Genomic DNA, 16,565 nt, shown 5'->3' with positions numbered 1-16,565 from the left:
AACTCCATTGGTCAAGTCTAGCTCCACTGCTAGAGCATTACATCACCATCAACACTGCCAGGGATACAGGTTTGATTCCCACTGACTGCCACCAATGCAATATGGTGAGTGTTTACACTCACCATATTGGAAGGTGCTTCAGATAGCCCCAACATGATTAAGACTACCTGTCAACATAAATACTCTTTACTTTTGAAAACAATGCGAAATGTTGAACTTATCAGAGAGTAGCCAACCAGAAGATTGACGCTTGCTCTTATAGAGAATCTATTATTGAACAACTGTTCAATTTTTAATGAGGTGTTTATGGCTCTACCGAGGGCCAAAACCAGTAGGGGATGAAGAAGTCGTGTAAGACATGGTCACCAGATGCTCTTTTGTGTAGCCCATTTGCGTCCTCTTAAGATGTTCTCTGGGCCTTAGGAGGATACCCTCCCTGCAACCTCTGTAGACTGCTGTGTAGTGCTGATGTTGCCCAAACAGCCTCTTTAATTTGTGATGACCGTGGGAAACTGGGATCCCAGGGTTTATTCAGAGCATTGTGGCCAGATTGTGCTGCTGCCTCTTTTTGCTTATGGCCAGTTGTACTGGAGCCAAATCAGCTCCCAGTCATCTGGCCAGTCACTGGACAGAGTGCAATATTTTTTCAGGAAGTTGAATAAAGTCTTCTTATATTTGATTTATGTTTACAAGTCCCTAAAGTTTAGTTTCACTCTGAATTCTGCTAACTTGCTCTATATTTGGAGGTATCTTGTTGAAATGAATCGTGCACTTCATTTATGACAGGGAAATAACTTTACATATAGAGCAAGTTGTACAGTGGAGCATAGTCATTTGTTTGAAATGTACTTTGGACGACTGGAGGGGATGTGAACATCTGTAATGGGCCATTTAAGTAGTGTTAAAAGTGGCTTAAAGAGGGTAATTAATAGGTAGGACTTCTGTGTAATTTGTTGCATGAAAGTGTGGACGAAGATGCTTTGTTTAACTTTTTCAATATTTGTAATTTAATCTTGAAATCTAAGTAGTGGATCTTTTCTTCCCAGACATTTTCAGTACCATTGATTCAATGCATCGTTGGCTTTAAACTTTAAAGTCAAGTGCTACTTATTTACTTTCTATTCCGTATCGACTATGCACTTTGCATAGTATCAGATGACCTAAGAATGTATGCCACGTCGCTTGTCGTGACTTAATTGCCACAATTAATATTTATATAATATTTTATGGATGGAGGCCATACTTTTTGATCTGGTGCCCAATGATTTTTAGTTATTCTATTAATACTTCAGTGCCGTAAAATGGTGGTTTGCTGTGGTTATGCTTTTTAAGGGGAACCCTTAACGTTTCACCCTCAATTAATCTATTTTCGGTTTGTGGAATGAAGTGAAGCCAACCTTTCTAAGCATTACAAATAACATTGTAAATCTAGCCTCTAATCCACTCCGTATTGCCTCTACATACAGTAACTGTTTTGTAATGTGATCTGGCATTTCTTGGTGCTGATGCATGGCGTATGTCTGCGAGCACAATACACAGAAAGCAGGTGATGTGTCCACTTCAGGCTGACTGAAGGCTTGGAAGCCAGCCCACTGTTGTATGCACGTCTCCCCTGCATATCAATTAAGCTACATCATCACAGGCTGAATAAGAGACAGATGGCTGGGCCATTAGAGCAGGGGCACAACAGCAAGCGTTAAGGTTCCAGCCCTAATTTCCAGGCCGTTGGTGCGCTGCCCAGATGTACTTTTCTTATTATAAGAGCTGTGATGTGAATGTCAGGCCCTTTTGGTGCATACAAATACTCATGTGGGTCTTTCATTGTATGTCTGCTTGTTAGGCATGGTTTTTTATATATTTATTTGGTGTGCTATTGAGAGGAAAATATAAATTTGTTCAAATGCTGAAGTGATGTCCAGTTCTGCTGAATTATTATATTTGCGTTTTAAAACAACATAAAATGCTCTCCAATCTAGAAGTGTTCGTCAACATGCTCTGCAGATTTCAGCATCGGGTGGCAGGCCTTGCCGTCATTGCCAGGATTGGTTCACTCTAATGGCAAACAAGAGTCTCATCCCCAGATAAAGCCAGAGGCAATGTATTGCAGCCTGGAGGCCAGCAAGAACAATCTTTGTTACCAGGCAACAGTTTACCGATGGAGGGAGGGCTAGCAACAGGGTCTCCCACTGCCAGCCCCTCCCTCGCCTGTCCTTCATCATAGTCGCATCAGGATTAAACCTGCCGCTGGCCTGGCATTAAAAAGTCTAGCCCGTGCTGATTTAATGTTACGCAAGCTTGAATATTTCGCACTGCATGGCCTTGATTTTTCCCAAATCCTTCCTCCCACAATTTCTCCCTTTTTGTCTTTTTTGGATAAATGGAGACAACTCAAGGGAGCTTGTGGCCCTGGATTAATCCTCAAGAACACTTAATCAGTTACCTTTTTGTTATAAACCAGGCAGAAGACGATCATGTGTAGTATTCTGTTAAAACGACAGCATCCGCTTTAATTCCTGCGATTGTTCAACCAAGTTGGCAGAGGTTTGCGGCCATGAAATCCCTTTTAGAAAAATAAGCTTGTTGCTTGCTTTGGAAGTTAGGTTGTCGTCATCTGTTTCCTGAACAGTTAATCAGCCAAGTTCATGCGTTTCCAGCCACAGAGAAAGGAGGCCCTTGTTCGATAGATGCCAAACAGTCGTCGTGACTATGGCCTGTCCCCAGCCTCAAGCACTCATTACCATACAGCTGTCCTGTGTAGAGGATGCGATGAGTTGGAGACCCAGGGATGCAGGAAAAAAAAATAAAATGCCTCTCTTCCCGAATCACCTCACAGGCTTGAAACTCCCCAGATGGGAGGTGGGGTTCAACCCATTAGGCACATGGTCTATTGTCACCACGATAAGGTCATCTCGGGGAGGATGGGGGTCATGAGTGACTTGGGACCGCCAGCCCAGTCTTTTGTCGCCTGAAGTTTGTACAATTAAGCTGTCAACAATATTGACAATGCATCTTTAGACAATGCATTTATTTTTCCACCTCAAAAGCGTCAAATTGAAAGGACGCTTAGATACCACTCGAGCCATTTGTGAACCCATTTAGTGTCATTAGACAGGTGGAGTAATCTAGATTATGCAGCGGTGTACGGGGCCCATCGCTTGTGTGTCTAGGGCAATAAGACTTGTCAACGCCTCAGTGTCTGTGTAACCCCAGCAGGGCTCATGCCCCAGGAAGAAAAGCGATGAGTGGAAGGGAACAAGCCAAGATGCTTGGTGAGAATTTGGTCAGCGGCCCTATTAGAGGATTCCTTCCCTCAACTTTATCTTTTTGTTTTATAAAAAGAAAATTGGGCATTCACACTTCCTCGGGAAAGCAGGGGAAAGTCTTAATTTTCTGGGAACTTCCTCAAGACTCTAATGCTCATTTTACAACGCGTGTCTTTGGTAAAGATGAAGTGTCGAGTGCACTTTTACATTAGATGCTCTTCGCACAAAAGCTCTAATAGATGGCCTACCTCAACATTGTTGGAAAGGTTAATGCATCATTTTGCTTATTATTCTCCACCCCCGGAAAGGACTTAACAGTATCCAAATATCTGGCTGTGTTGGGTTTTGTCTTTTGTTCCACTGAACCAAAAACATGAATGACTGTTTTTTATATCAAAGTTCCTCGTAGAAAATAAGCTGCATACTGAAAATCCTGACTCCACTGTCCCCATATTACATGTTTCTGTCATGATTTTTTTACCAGTCGATAGGATCTTTTCACTGTCTGAAGTCCAAGACTGGCACTCCACTGTATAGCCTCCAAGGTTAACACCCAGTTTACATCCCAGAGCATGACTTTTATGACCCTTTAAATTGTTTTCTGCAAACTAATAGAGGTCAAATCTATCACCCGACCAAGGTCACAATGCAGTTCTTGAAATTGATTTGATGGCATGCGCCATAAACAATGTCTAAAATGGACAACACTGTGGCAGAGCGAGCCATCCCCTCTACACAACAAGAGGAGTAAAGAACACAACACAGACTGCATCTCAGCAGTGGCCATGCCTCCCCGTGTCGAGTGAATGCCCTGTGACACGGAGTATCATTACGAAGCCTAAATGCTTTATTTTTAGAGGACTGTGGGTAGCCGGCTCTTTCAAATGCCAATTCAGGGTGGAAGATTTATATAGGGAACCGGAGTGCTGGTTGGTTGAGATCAGGAAAAATGTTTGTTTGCAACTGTTTCAACTGTTTATATGTTGAATGGTGCCTAGTAAAGCTTGGGCCATCATTTTAAGGCATTTTCGAGACACATTTGTCTCAAAAAGTATTTGGAAAGTAGACGGTTTGTTTAATAGAAGACAAACAGAAGGGTATCTTTTACAATGGCAGGGTTCCTGTTGGACAGCGATTTTGAAGATTTTTTGCCCTTCTACTTTATGTACACTCAAACTTCCTATTTCAGTAATGGCTTGCAGGTTGTGTTTTTAAATTATTCAAGCAGTGTATTCTTTGAAGCTGTACCCACCCTGTTACTTAGAGGGTAACCAGTAAGGAAACATTTTGAAGTCAACAAAGAAAGCTCTAATAGCCTCCCTGCATTAGTCTCATGAAGCTTTTCCTTTCGACAGTCATCTGTCAGACATGCTTTTAAAGGCTGCGGTACAGTTTCTTGCTCGGACTAATGTGTCAAAAGAAACGAAAGGCATTTGCCTTGTGCTGACTTGGGTACATAATGATTGTGTGATAGAAGACTGGCAAAAGATTCCCTTTACATAAACGTGATCACACGCAGACCACACAGAGGCTTTGAGCATGCAGTATAGCAGTCTGAATCCTGGTGTGTAGCTACTAAAAAACCACACACTGTCCTATTCACCCTGATCCCTATCAATCATTCCATGTACACATCAGGGCTTCAAACATCAGCCCTGCCCAACATTAAAAGGGTTCCTGGTGATCTGACACTGCTGAATTTGATGAGATGACATTCAGGGTCGAAAATTAACAGGGGCCTAGTGGAAGAGAACAAATTCTATCTGTCCCAAGTGTTTGACAGTTTATATAAGGTGTTGAAGCGTTAGAGGTGCAGGCAGAAGGCAAATAGATTAGCTTTAATGTTCCACAGAGCGCACCCCCACCCTTCTGAAATGAAAGTTATGACCCTTGACCCTGGCCATCAAACCTAGCACTGTTAGCACAGTTCCCAGAAGACCACCAGCCTGACCCTCGCTATGATCTGTTTTATAACTTCAGCAGCATGTGGTTCCCTTGATCTCGTGAACAGTAAGCCGCTTTTCTTTAAACTACAAAGCCCTGCAAATGTCAATGTCAACACAACAACAAAAAGCCTTTTCAGCTATTGGTTTTTAAAATTCGCTTTTGAATTAATATCACCCCTTGATTGGTTTTAGGTAAATTGGTTAGTAGTTCATGAAATTCACTAGTCAACATTAAAATATTAATGATGATAATAGTGTAGTTAACTTGAGGGGCCATGTATCTGTAACCGGTTCAATGGAAGGCATATAAAAGGGAGAGTATGCTCATGTCTAGTGCGTAGGTCCCTGACACAAAGTCAAGTAGAAAACATGATCCAATGACGAAAGAGTGTCCATGCCTGGGTCACAGAACTTCAAACGTGCAGGTCTTCAGTTCTGACAGCTCTCGTGTACACACGCAGACTTGCACACATACACACAAAAAACTATCACTGCATTTCGTGTGACTCGATGTCCACTATAGAGTAGGCATAATTTTTATTGCTGGTGCATTGCATCACTCAAACTCTGTTGGGACGTATTAAACATCACCACATCCTCTCATGCCCCGTCTTCTTATTTATTTATATTATTTTCAAAATTTGTGTATTATTTATTCATGGCTCTCTCTCTCACTGTGTGCAGTCAGACGTAGGAGGTGATTGCACTCAAGTCAGGCTTTAAAGTGTTTTTTTCCAACTGAGATAACCGATCTGCTCTTGGGGAACGAGCAGCCTGGCCTTTCAAAGCCCCGATCAGTTGTCCCCCGAGCCTCAATCAATTGTACCTTCTTTACATATATATAATAACAATGGGAAAAGACCGTCCATTGCCGACTCACCTAGTGTTGAATGCCGACCATTTTCCCCACCCAGCTGAGCGAATAAAGGATTACAGTCACGTATGAACTTTAAAGATCCGAAACACTGATCACGTTCCCGTTGTCGGTTCTCAACTGTCAATATGATACATCCCCAGAAGACTGAAAACAATGACTCGTGCTCAACTCTTAGATTGCTCCTGTGGGCCTCACTCTCTCTCCAGTGAGTTATTGTGTATTGTTTTGCAGCCTCTTGAAACCCATCAGCTTCTGTTTATTTTACAGCTGGAGTTGGGACAGCTCTGCTCTCTGCAGCTCTTTTGTCCACTTGCCTTTTTATGTTTATTTATTTTGCTAAGCTTTTTATAGCTCTTTTTTTGTTTGTGCACAGGGAAATTAGAGGTGTCATCCTATGCGATGGATAGTGGCCACCACATTGGGCCACATTGTTTTGGCTACAGAAATAAACCAACTCAGTTCCTCCAAAACATCTCGATTGCATTCTGAATGAAAGTGCACTATGGCATTGTCGTTTGGGAGAATGGCATATGATTAGGGGATATTTTTAGGCTAAAATATAACTTTTCCTTCACAAACGGAAACCTAGGTAGGAGACTAGCTGTTTGGATTTCTATTTTCATTTCTATTCTATACTGTCCACTGCCTCCAGGAATGATTAGTAATTCATTGGATGCTGTCATTCATCTCTATCTTGCAATATTCCTCTGCCAAGTTCCCTCGCAATTTCTTTAAATGCCCGGTCAATTTATACCTGCATCCATTTAAATCATTTTTCCTTCCCTTCTGAAAACTGAAAATGTTTTAAAAGAAGCATTTGCAATATTTCAGGTCAAAACCTGAGTGTACCCATGGGCATTTACCTGGCTTTTGTCTCGATGAATGCATCATTCTGAATGATCAACATCAAGGACATATATGAGCCATCTAAATAGTTGATGCGAAACCACTCCCAATAGGAGCACCAAATTCGGCATCAGAGAAGCTTTTGCAGGATTGGAAGGGAAATAGCAATGCTACATGTGAAATTCTTGCCATTGAAGAATTGGTGTTTCCCATCAATAATTCTTTTGATCGGAAACTAGAGCTTGCAACCATGATTTCCACTTGACGTTGCAAACATTAGGACTCTTGTTGCATGCTCAATATAAAATGCTGTGCACTACTTAAAGCTACGTTGATAGTTTTTCGGATCACAACCTTTAATTTTTAAGATATTTGGGAAACAAACCTAGTGTTGGTGCAACATCAACCTGTCTTATCGGTAAGCCTTCCATTACGACGGTAGTTGAAATCTGTGTCCACCACAGTTTGAATTCAGCGCCGTTGGCAAGAAATCGGCAAGAAACCAAACCATATGGCAGGGCGTTACATAATTGTCGTTGAGCCAAAAGACAAATCACATATTCCCAATAAAGTGGAAAAAAAAGACACGACTAGAAATTATTAAACAGCTAATCTCAATTAATTAGACCATTAGGTCATTAGTCACTTTGTATCTTCTGAATTTAACACAGTGGCACAATTGTAAAATGATTTTTTTTTATCGATATTTTATGTTTTCTTTAGACTCAATCCGCCTGCTTAATCTCTGGTGGGGAATGGATTTTTTTGTTTTGTTTCCTAGAAGATGATTTAAAGATGATTTGGTTTCAGTTTTGCCAACTGTGAAATAAATGAAGGCGATCATTTGTATGTGTTTATCCAATTCCCTTTTTGTTTTATTGGTTCCCAAAGTAAATATGTAGCCTCTGCTGTGTTCCAGCCTCTCTGAAATCCGGCTGTGTTAACAAGAATTACAACCTTATATTTATGTCAGTTATTTTCTGTGCCAGTAAGTTCCACCATTATTACCCAGTGGGATTTGGCCTTGTGTTTGTGTGTTGCTGGACCGCCAACTCTGAGCCGTTGGTGGTCCTTTGCAAATAAATTGAATCATAGTTTAATTCGTTTTCAGTTGATTAACCATCAATTGGAAATTCAGTTTGCAAATGAGCTCCAGGCAAATTCAAAAGTTGAATTTTGAATTTGTCATTTATTTCCTATCCCTGCTAATTGATGGCATATGGGAGACGCCAAGCCCTTGACCCTTGATTTAATTTCCTCCCCAACCCCATCAAAACCCTGCTACTTGAGTCGCGTTGAGTAGGCTGTTAAACCAAACCCCATGCAGATGACACTGTGGTTATGCTTGGCAAAATACCCTGATCCATGATTCCCTATCTCTCAACCCCCCCTCCCCCACAAGCATCATTCCCTCCCTCTTCATCGCATGCGTGTCGTCTGTCTAATCTGGAATGTGACTTGCACCGTTGCGCACAAATCCATTGATGCCAGACCCCCAATCCCCTAATCCTTGACCCCGACACCACCATTCTCCTGTTTTGTCACAGCTAGGACATCGCACAATAACATAGTTCTCTTTAGGGATGCATCAGTGCCCAAGAAAAATATCTTCCTTCCAAGTCTAGCCTATTACATATTAAACATTTACCAGGAGAGGGGACCCCCCCCCCCCCCCCACACACACACACACACACACGCATGCATGCACCTGCATTTATTGCTTTTAAATTGTAAAGCACACATCCATCCCCTCTTAAGAAGCATTGAATCCTTTGATGCACTTCCTCTTGTATTTGCGACATAGCTCCAAGGATCTGTGATTAAGACTTCACACATCCAAGGTCATGTTTGTTCTGCTGGCGTGTATATAAAAAAAAAAGACAAGAAATTCCCACAATCTGCATACTATTTATGCACAAAAGTCAAAACGATGCATCATTTGCATTTTGCCTCCCAGTTATTTTCCCTGAAACGCAGCCAACGTCTGGTACAGCCCAAATAGTTTGCACGGCGGAGTTTACTGATTATAACAAGATGATAGGAGCCGGGCCTGATGAACATCTGCTTGGTGGGTCTTCCCTCTCTGTGACCAGAGAGGTCTCGGTAAGCAGGGTGGTCAGTGCCAGAGGGGAGGCCCGTCGTCGGTGCTTTACGGAGTGGCAGAAGGGATGTACAAAAGGGAGATTGCAGACCATTCAGAGGCCACAGTGCAGCCCCCCTCGCATGCCGAGCATTCCAATGTGCTGTGTAAAGGTTGGGCCAGTGGAGAGGAACCAAAGGGGCTTTTTTCTCACGCGGGCCACCTCAAACACACACACACACACACATACATACACACAAAAGGCCCTAACGCCCTGTCTGCCAGAGACCCCTGATCCCCTCCCAGCCACCCCTCTTTGTGTACTTTTTTTTGTTTTTACTCAACAAAGGCAGCTATAAACTAGCTAGATTTACAGTGAGGGTACAATTTCCTCATAAGGCAACATCCTGCTGGTCCTTAAACCTGTAATGTGTATATCAAATATTTTTTATACGATTTAATGACTATATTGACCATATTCCTTTTGATACACTTTCATATTTGCCCTGAAGTTGTATCGGCTTTCTTTTATGCATTAAGTGCAGTAAAACCCCTTGGCTTTATAATGTAATTTTAAATTTCGCAAAATTTTTCATTTGTTTTCACCCACACTAGTCCTTTCCGGGTTGCAATCAATTTGACTAACTCTTTTCCCTGAAGTGTTATCTCCTCATTCCAAAACATTCTGTTTTTCCGCCCCTTTGTAGATTTTTGAATAATTACCGGTGCAGGCTTGGAGTGGCTGATTCTGTGCTAACCAAATTGGATTGTAAATTGTAAACAGAGCATTATACTTTGCAGACTTGTGCAAGACCTAACTTCTAATAAGTAAAAAATGCCCATTTGTGTTTGTCAAGACAGGATCTGTCATGTGTCAATCAATTTGAAGTAAGACGTTGGCCATTTTGACGTGAAATATCAGTCAAAAGTTTGTTCACATAAATATCAGCTGTGAAATAAAAATTTGTATCTTGGCAATATACATTTTGTAACCCTTGCTCGAACATGGCAATGTGGTGCCCTGCTGCAACTATCGCCAAAGACGTAGAAGGCGCATAAATTGTAGATGGTAGAGATTGGCATCAGTGATGTGGCAGGGAAGACGGGGCGCAGAGGGTAGGGATGGGTTGTTTGGGGTTCCGCGACCAGTGCAGTCTGTCTGTTGTAAATATTTGTGCTGGGCTAATACGTCTGCGTCATACACACGCCGTACGGCTCCCCGTCTCAACCTAAAAGAATCGATACTCCTCGCATGCTATTGAATCTTGGACTGCACCATTTTCTCCTTTTCATCGGGGAGGATGTAATCCGATCCCCGTGTAAGAGCCGTCGTGTGGTCGCAGAAGAGGGCACGGTTCCTCTGCGCTCTGACGCGGCTCTCCTCCTCCCCCTTTTCCTCCCTCTCTCTCTCTCTCTCTCTAGCTCTATCGCGAGTGCCACTGCCTTTACCTTCTCCCCATCTCTGTCCTCTTACTGTTGTGCACTCCTGTGGGGGCTACCGGTGGCGTATGCTTCTACGAGCGTTGCGTCGTTTCTTTCCTATCCGAGCTGGTTTCGGGGTCGACACGGAGGAGCTCCCCGCGCAGGAGCCTACTACAACACATGGCAGTGCGGTGCTGTGCCTGAGCATGTTCACACCAGAGATAGTGTCGGATTTACCCGAGAGTACAACGCTGCCATCGAACTGTCACAGCAATCTCCCCGCCACGCGTAGATATTTGGACTTGAGCATTTTTCACTGAAAGGGGGAAACCACCGCGAAGCACCACGATGGGGTTCTACGGCACTTTAAAGATGATTTTCTATAAAGTGAGTAGCTTGACTTTCCTACTGCTGTCGACGTGCAGTGTTCTCTGCGATTTTGACGTGCCGCATCAAGAATATTTGATTGGCGCGGTCGTCTACTTTCGATGTTTATTAACGCGTCTGCTTTCACTGCGCGTCTCCCTTTTCAATGACCACTGCAGAGGATGAGAACCCGTGTAGCGTACCCACCGGCAGAAATGCTGAGTTAGTTATTCCTATTAGTTTGGACAGAAACTACGCTATGCGCTCTGCAGACTGCAAATTGGCATTCCTTTCCTAGTGTTTTTCTTTTAAATAAAATAAAACGAATTGCGGTGCCTATGGGATTATGTTAAATAATTTAATTGTAGTGGTGCATTACCAGGTTCTTTCGGATTCAAATTGGACTATTCGTTTATGGAACCTTTGCACTTTTGGCAAAATATAACTTTTTTGTAGTTATGAATTGGTCTGTCCCTTCTAATGGTTGGGTTTATTGCACAATGTTTTAGAATCGGATTTTCTCGTTGCCTCCAACCTATGTGCTCTGCCACTGGGGGCTACATCCTATAGCTGATAGTGGTCCTCCTCCCATTGGCATAACAGTTTGCCCACGAATGCCTTAAAAAGGCAACGGTTGTATTCAGACTCGGATATTACCGTTACGGCCAGACGATGCATTCGGTTCTTTCATTAATTTCTGTAGCAACATTAAGCTACAGGATAATGCAAATTCTATAATTTTCTGGCCAAACTGCTGCCAAGGTGCAAGTATGATGTGAGTGGGGTGTTAGTGGAGTATTATTCCTGACATTGTGGACTTGCCCCAGGCTTTAGGCATAGATTATGGGTCACTGTGTCACACTGGTGGAGTATAATATGTTCAAGCGTTGCGTTGGGGTGTATTGTAGGAATTATTATAGAAATCTAAAATAAAATCCCTGATTTAAGATCTGCAAGGGCTTTAGCTCCTATATTTAGAAACATTTTGAGGGATAATTCAGTGACATTGACTTAAAACGGGCAACCTAATGCATGGTTTTGTCCTCTATGATGCGAAAATACAGTATGATCCTGGAAACTGAGAATCCCTTTTAGCGTGCAAGTTACCTGCCCCTCCCATGTCTCTAGTTGTACAATCTCAACCTGAAGCAACCCTCTGTCGGGGATAATGTTAAGCTTACTATAGCAATGTTCTATTCATCAGCTCAAAAGCCGATGAAAAATTAAATATTGGAATCCATAGGAGGTGAAAATGTATGTTCCCAGTGCATTTTGTTTTGACCAATACAGTATAGCAGCATTTATTCTGCAGTTACTTAATCTAGCCGTCATTGAAGTGCCTCGGGAAGACCTCTTAATGTTTATTTTTTCAATCGGTTACAGCTTCTCTTTCCGCCCTTTCGACTAGGTTTGTCCTTTTTTGGGGAGGGAGGGAGCGCAGTATACACACAGATCTTCCGCTCCTTAAATAGATCATTCCCTATCGATAACATCTTCCCAATCTTGTACAGTTGTTCGATCTCCACCCCCGCCCCCATCCCTGTATGCTTAATAACACACTGAATGAAACACACTTTTGAATGACCCTTCGTCTGTAACGAGTGCTGCCACTGAAATGGTCGGTGGTTATTTGTAAATGAGTCAGTTGGTGAATTGAAAGCATCATTATCCTAAGACGTGTGCCTGCATCAATCTCCCCTCTCGTACTGGCCATTCATTCACCCGGTCCTGGGATGTCCTTCCCAGCCCACAGGCACAACAGCCCTGGCTCCAATCTTAATTGGTTGTTACGGTTTCCTTACTCAGTGTTTGTTTACGGGTGGGTGGTGCGGAAGGGTTTGACCAAAAAATAAATCTCATCACCGTATCACTCCGGCTCTGGGGCATGCCTTTATTGTTCTGAGTAGGCGTTGTCGTGACGGTGCCCTCCGGTGAACTTCCGACTGTAGCATTCCTTCTCTTGTTTGGTTTGTTGGCGTTGAGTGTACTAGTCAAATGGCATGCGGAAATCAAACCTCCACAGGTCCTGCTAAACCTGTGCTACAGGTCGACACGCTGCCCACGTCTCCTGTCTGCCGCCTGCTCTCGTTCCTGTTTAGAGGCTTAATAGCTGTGTATGTGTAACTGCGTTAGAGTAATATCACAGTAGCACATTACACTAGTGTTTTTCTCACTGGTGGTTTGTCGATATTAAACATTTTGAATCGCATTGATTGGTTACATCTGCTTGAATTAATGCCTTTCAGGGCCCCTCTTCTTTTAAGATAATGATGACTATCAAAATAACGTGTGTCCATGGTTATTCAGCCCAAAACCAAAAATCTACAGCAAACCAAAAGCAGTGAACACGAAGTACTGAAACACTGGAACTATTAATAAAGCCAAATAAAACTGAGCTAAAGGGCTTGTGGATGTGTTCCTCATTTGAAAGGGGATTGGGGTTAAAGCGTTATACAGTAGCCAAAGAAAATAATTTGGGCCAGTCGGGCTGACCCCAAAACACAGTTCAGCAGCCCGTGTATTTATTCAACTTGCTTTTTGATAATCTTTAAATGAATGCAGACCGGCCCGCATTCTGTTTTGATGGACACTCACCATCTTCTGATTTGATGTATATAGAAATGAACGCATTATTTCCACTGTTTGCACTACAACAATGCCCTTGTTGAGAAACGGAGAGACAGATTGGCTGAACCTCAGTTGTTTCAATAGCCTGTGTAGGCTGCTCTTGTAGGGCATTCCAGGAAGAGGAAATATGACGTTAGCAATCTGGTTTTCTGGATGACCACTTCCATCGTCCTTACTCCTCCACAAATTGCTATATTCAATGTGTGCTGCGTATTTTATGTTTTTTTTTGTTTCAAACAAAGGGAAGCTAATATAAATAAGGTTGTTTTAAAATTCTCTTTGATTTGGAGGTTAACCGTCCAACCAAACTTGGCGTGTTACCCCAGCATGAATAGGCCAGCCTGTGATACTAAATGGTTCCTGCAGTGCAAAAGCTTATGTTTGAAGCCCAGCTTGTGTCCACATTTCTAGTCTTTGGTGTCTGTGTTCACTTATATTGACTTTTTTAGTACAACTGGCCTCCAGCATGGAAGGTGGCCAGACCCTCATCTGGGTCAACAAGCCACATTTGCTTGTACGTCTTCACCGATGACCGAAAGAGCCCTAAAGAAACATTATGGAAAGTCTTGCATTCAAATCCTTGCTTTTGTCAATTATGGAAGGTGTTGTTTTAGAAGAGATGCACGCCTTCAAACTCTTTGAAAAAATAATCAGTGTGTTTCGGTCCCTATTCTCATTGAATGCACGTCTTGGGATGGTGTTTGCTGAGAGTCTGGCCATTGTAAATCAGTGAGATGACGTCTGGGACGGAGTATCGGGTTAGGGTTAGCGGAACTGTGAAATCAGAAAAGGTAATCTCAGTTCCGTGTTGAAAAAGAAAAAAACACATTTTCTGAGATGAAATAATCAGGAGGCAGAGAATGGAGCATTCTGTGATTTATATACCACCCGCCAAGTCTCTTGTATTCACATAAGTTATTTCTGGCATCCCGCACTTCGGTATGTTTCTATTTGCTTTTTCGAAGGAGGCCATTGAATAGGAGTGTGATGTCAATGATGTGGCGCGGTCACTGATCATGTTTGTTTCCCCCCTCTCTTCTCTCGCTCTTTCTCTCCTTGGCAAACAGATGAAGAGGAAGTTGGACCATGGCCCCGAGGTCCGATCTTTCCCTTCTGGTAAAAAACCCTGCAAAGGCACAGAGTATCCAAGGTAAGAAGGCCGGCCACCAATTGCGCTGGGCCTCGCATACTGCACCGGGGTGACACGTCAACCACTATAATGTGATGCGCTTAAAGGCTCTGAATACTTTATACATGTAAACATGCCTGTGAGGGGACGAGTATATCAAAGTGGTGTAACTGTAGTAGCAACAACATTCATTTGACTTTCCCGTCCTGATTCGACTCCTGTATATGGCCTGATGTTTTGAAGATGTATAAGAGAAATCTCAGTTTTTTCTATCTGAGCAGTGGTTCTTCTCAGGTGCGTTTGATTGGCCCGCTTCTCGCCTATTTTCCCTTACAACAAATAAAATCCATTTGACAAGGTCTCCAGCTCTCCATTTTCCTTTTGCCCAATACCAGAAGGGTTGAGGTATTCCTCTGGTTGAGTTCTGTTAACTGCCCTACATTACGGGCACAGGGGTGCCCTTTGAAGTCCGATGTTGCCCTCAAGGTCCAGCTAGTTTTTAACAGGGGGGGGGGGGTGGGGGTCTAAAATGGGAAACCTAGCTAAGGGACACACTTTGATGTCTCTGGGTAAGGGGGGGGGGGGGGGGTGGAGAATATTCCACTGTATAGTAGTTCAATGCACATGATGTGGAATTATTTTTTCCTTAACTCAATCTTGAACTTTTCCCATAGCACCTTATGTCATGCAATGCGGCAATCTTCCTTTTGCTTGTGCCAAAGTGGATTTCAGTTTTGAAGTGACTTCAAAGTGACATTTCTAGACTGAATTTCTTCCCATCCATCTAAACTTAGACACTCTTCCCAATGTGTAGTATTGCATGTGAACTCTTCAGTAGGTCAACACTCAAGCTTCCTCCCTACGTCTTGCAGCCCAACGGGGATAGTCCCATGCCCGGCCACGCCCACCACGTTTGGCCACATCAGAACAGCCAACGGTCAGGGGACACAGAGACGGCGAATCACCTCCATCCAGCCACCCACGGGTCTCCAAGAATGGCTCCGGACATTTCAGGTGAATATTGCGAGAGAAGTCGGTGTATGTATGCAAATGCAGAGGAGTCCAGCGATACTTGGTCTTTCACTTTTCCCATGTGATTTGATAAGCCCTCGCCAAAGAAATCTAATCTAAAAGCAGATGTTTTTTCCTAATCAATTTTGCTTAGCTGTACAGGTAATTACTCTCTTGTTTTTCTAACCCCCCCTCACCCGCCCACCCATATTACCATGAATCACTGTAGCATGGAAAAGAAATAAGCCTAACCTTTTCACAGTAAAAGCACAGTTCCCAGTGAGTGTTCCTCCGCAAAGGACTTTGAGTGTGTTTTATGATCCTATAAAATCTGCTTATTGTTTTAACTGGGCAACTTAACATACAGTTCTTTGTTTAGGTTTTTTTCCTTTCCATTTAAAAGCGTGTGTGTGTGTGTGTGTGTGTGTGTGTGTGTGTGTGTGTGTGTGTGTGTGTGTGTGTGTGTGTGTGTGTGTGTGTGTGTGTGTGTGTGTGTGTGTGTGTGTGTGTGTGTGTGTGTGTGTGTGTGTGTGGCACTATGGCTATGTTGTGAAGCCTAACCTGTGAAAAATACGAATTTAATTTAATCAATTTGTCCGCAGGCAGCTTACATTCTATACATTCCCCAGTCTAGTCCAGGCCTGTGGGCCATTCAGCCTGCAATAACTAAACGCCTGAACCAGCACGGCTAGAAGGAATGTTTTGGTAATTTCTGTCCAACTAAGACTTGTTTGTGGGGGCGTGATTTAATTGGAATCCTACACCACGCATGGGAAAACCCAAAAGTCCTAATGCAATTTAGTTGATTTGGACTTGGAAAAAAATTAAATTAAGCAGGTGGCGGGTCTCCTTTGTTTACACTGCTCTGTCGTCTAATTGGTCTGGAGTGTTTTCAATATCAAGAGCCACACACCGTAACATTCTGTGATGTGACTTCCATCAAGCAAAACGGTGTTTGGAAGCACCCTGCTGATCTATGTGTAGGTGAGTGGTAATT

At 43.0% G+C, this 16,565-nt stretch overlaps 1 protein-coding gene across 4 annotated transcripts in view; it reads left to right on the top strand.

The window, feature by feature from the left end:
* fbxw7 (F-box and WD repeat domain containing 7) overlaps positions 1 to 16,565 on the top strand; it is an 82,606-nt gene that overhangs the window by 51,291 nt on the left and 14,750 nt on the right. For 3 of the 4 annotated variants that reach the window (XM_056586377.1, XM_056586381.1, XM_056586379.1), the window contains 2 exons: positions 14,496 to 14,578; positions 15,430 to 15,571. In XM_056586377.1, coding sequence (XP_056442352.1) covers positions 14,496 to 14,578; positions 15,430 to 15,571 — 225 coding nt within the window. Of the gene's footprint in view, positions 1 to 10,453; positions 10,822 to 14,495; positions 14,579 to 15,429; positions 15,572 to 16,565 lie in introns of those variants that run through there. The other variant, XM_056586380.1, reaches the window with a different exon arrangement.

The sequence above is a fragment of the Gadus chalcogrammus genome, chromosome 3 (assembly GCF_026213295.1).
Source record: "Gadus chalcogrammus isolate NIFS_2021 chromosome 3, NIFS_Gcha_1.0, whole genome shotgun sequence".
In the NCBI taxonomy this organism is placed as follows: domain Eukaryota; kingdom Metazoa; phylum Chordata; class Actinopteri; order Gadiformes; family Gadidae; genus Gadus; species Gadus chalcogrammus.
This window is presented reverse-complemented; position numbering and strand designations above follow the sequence as displayed.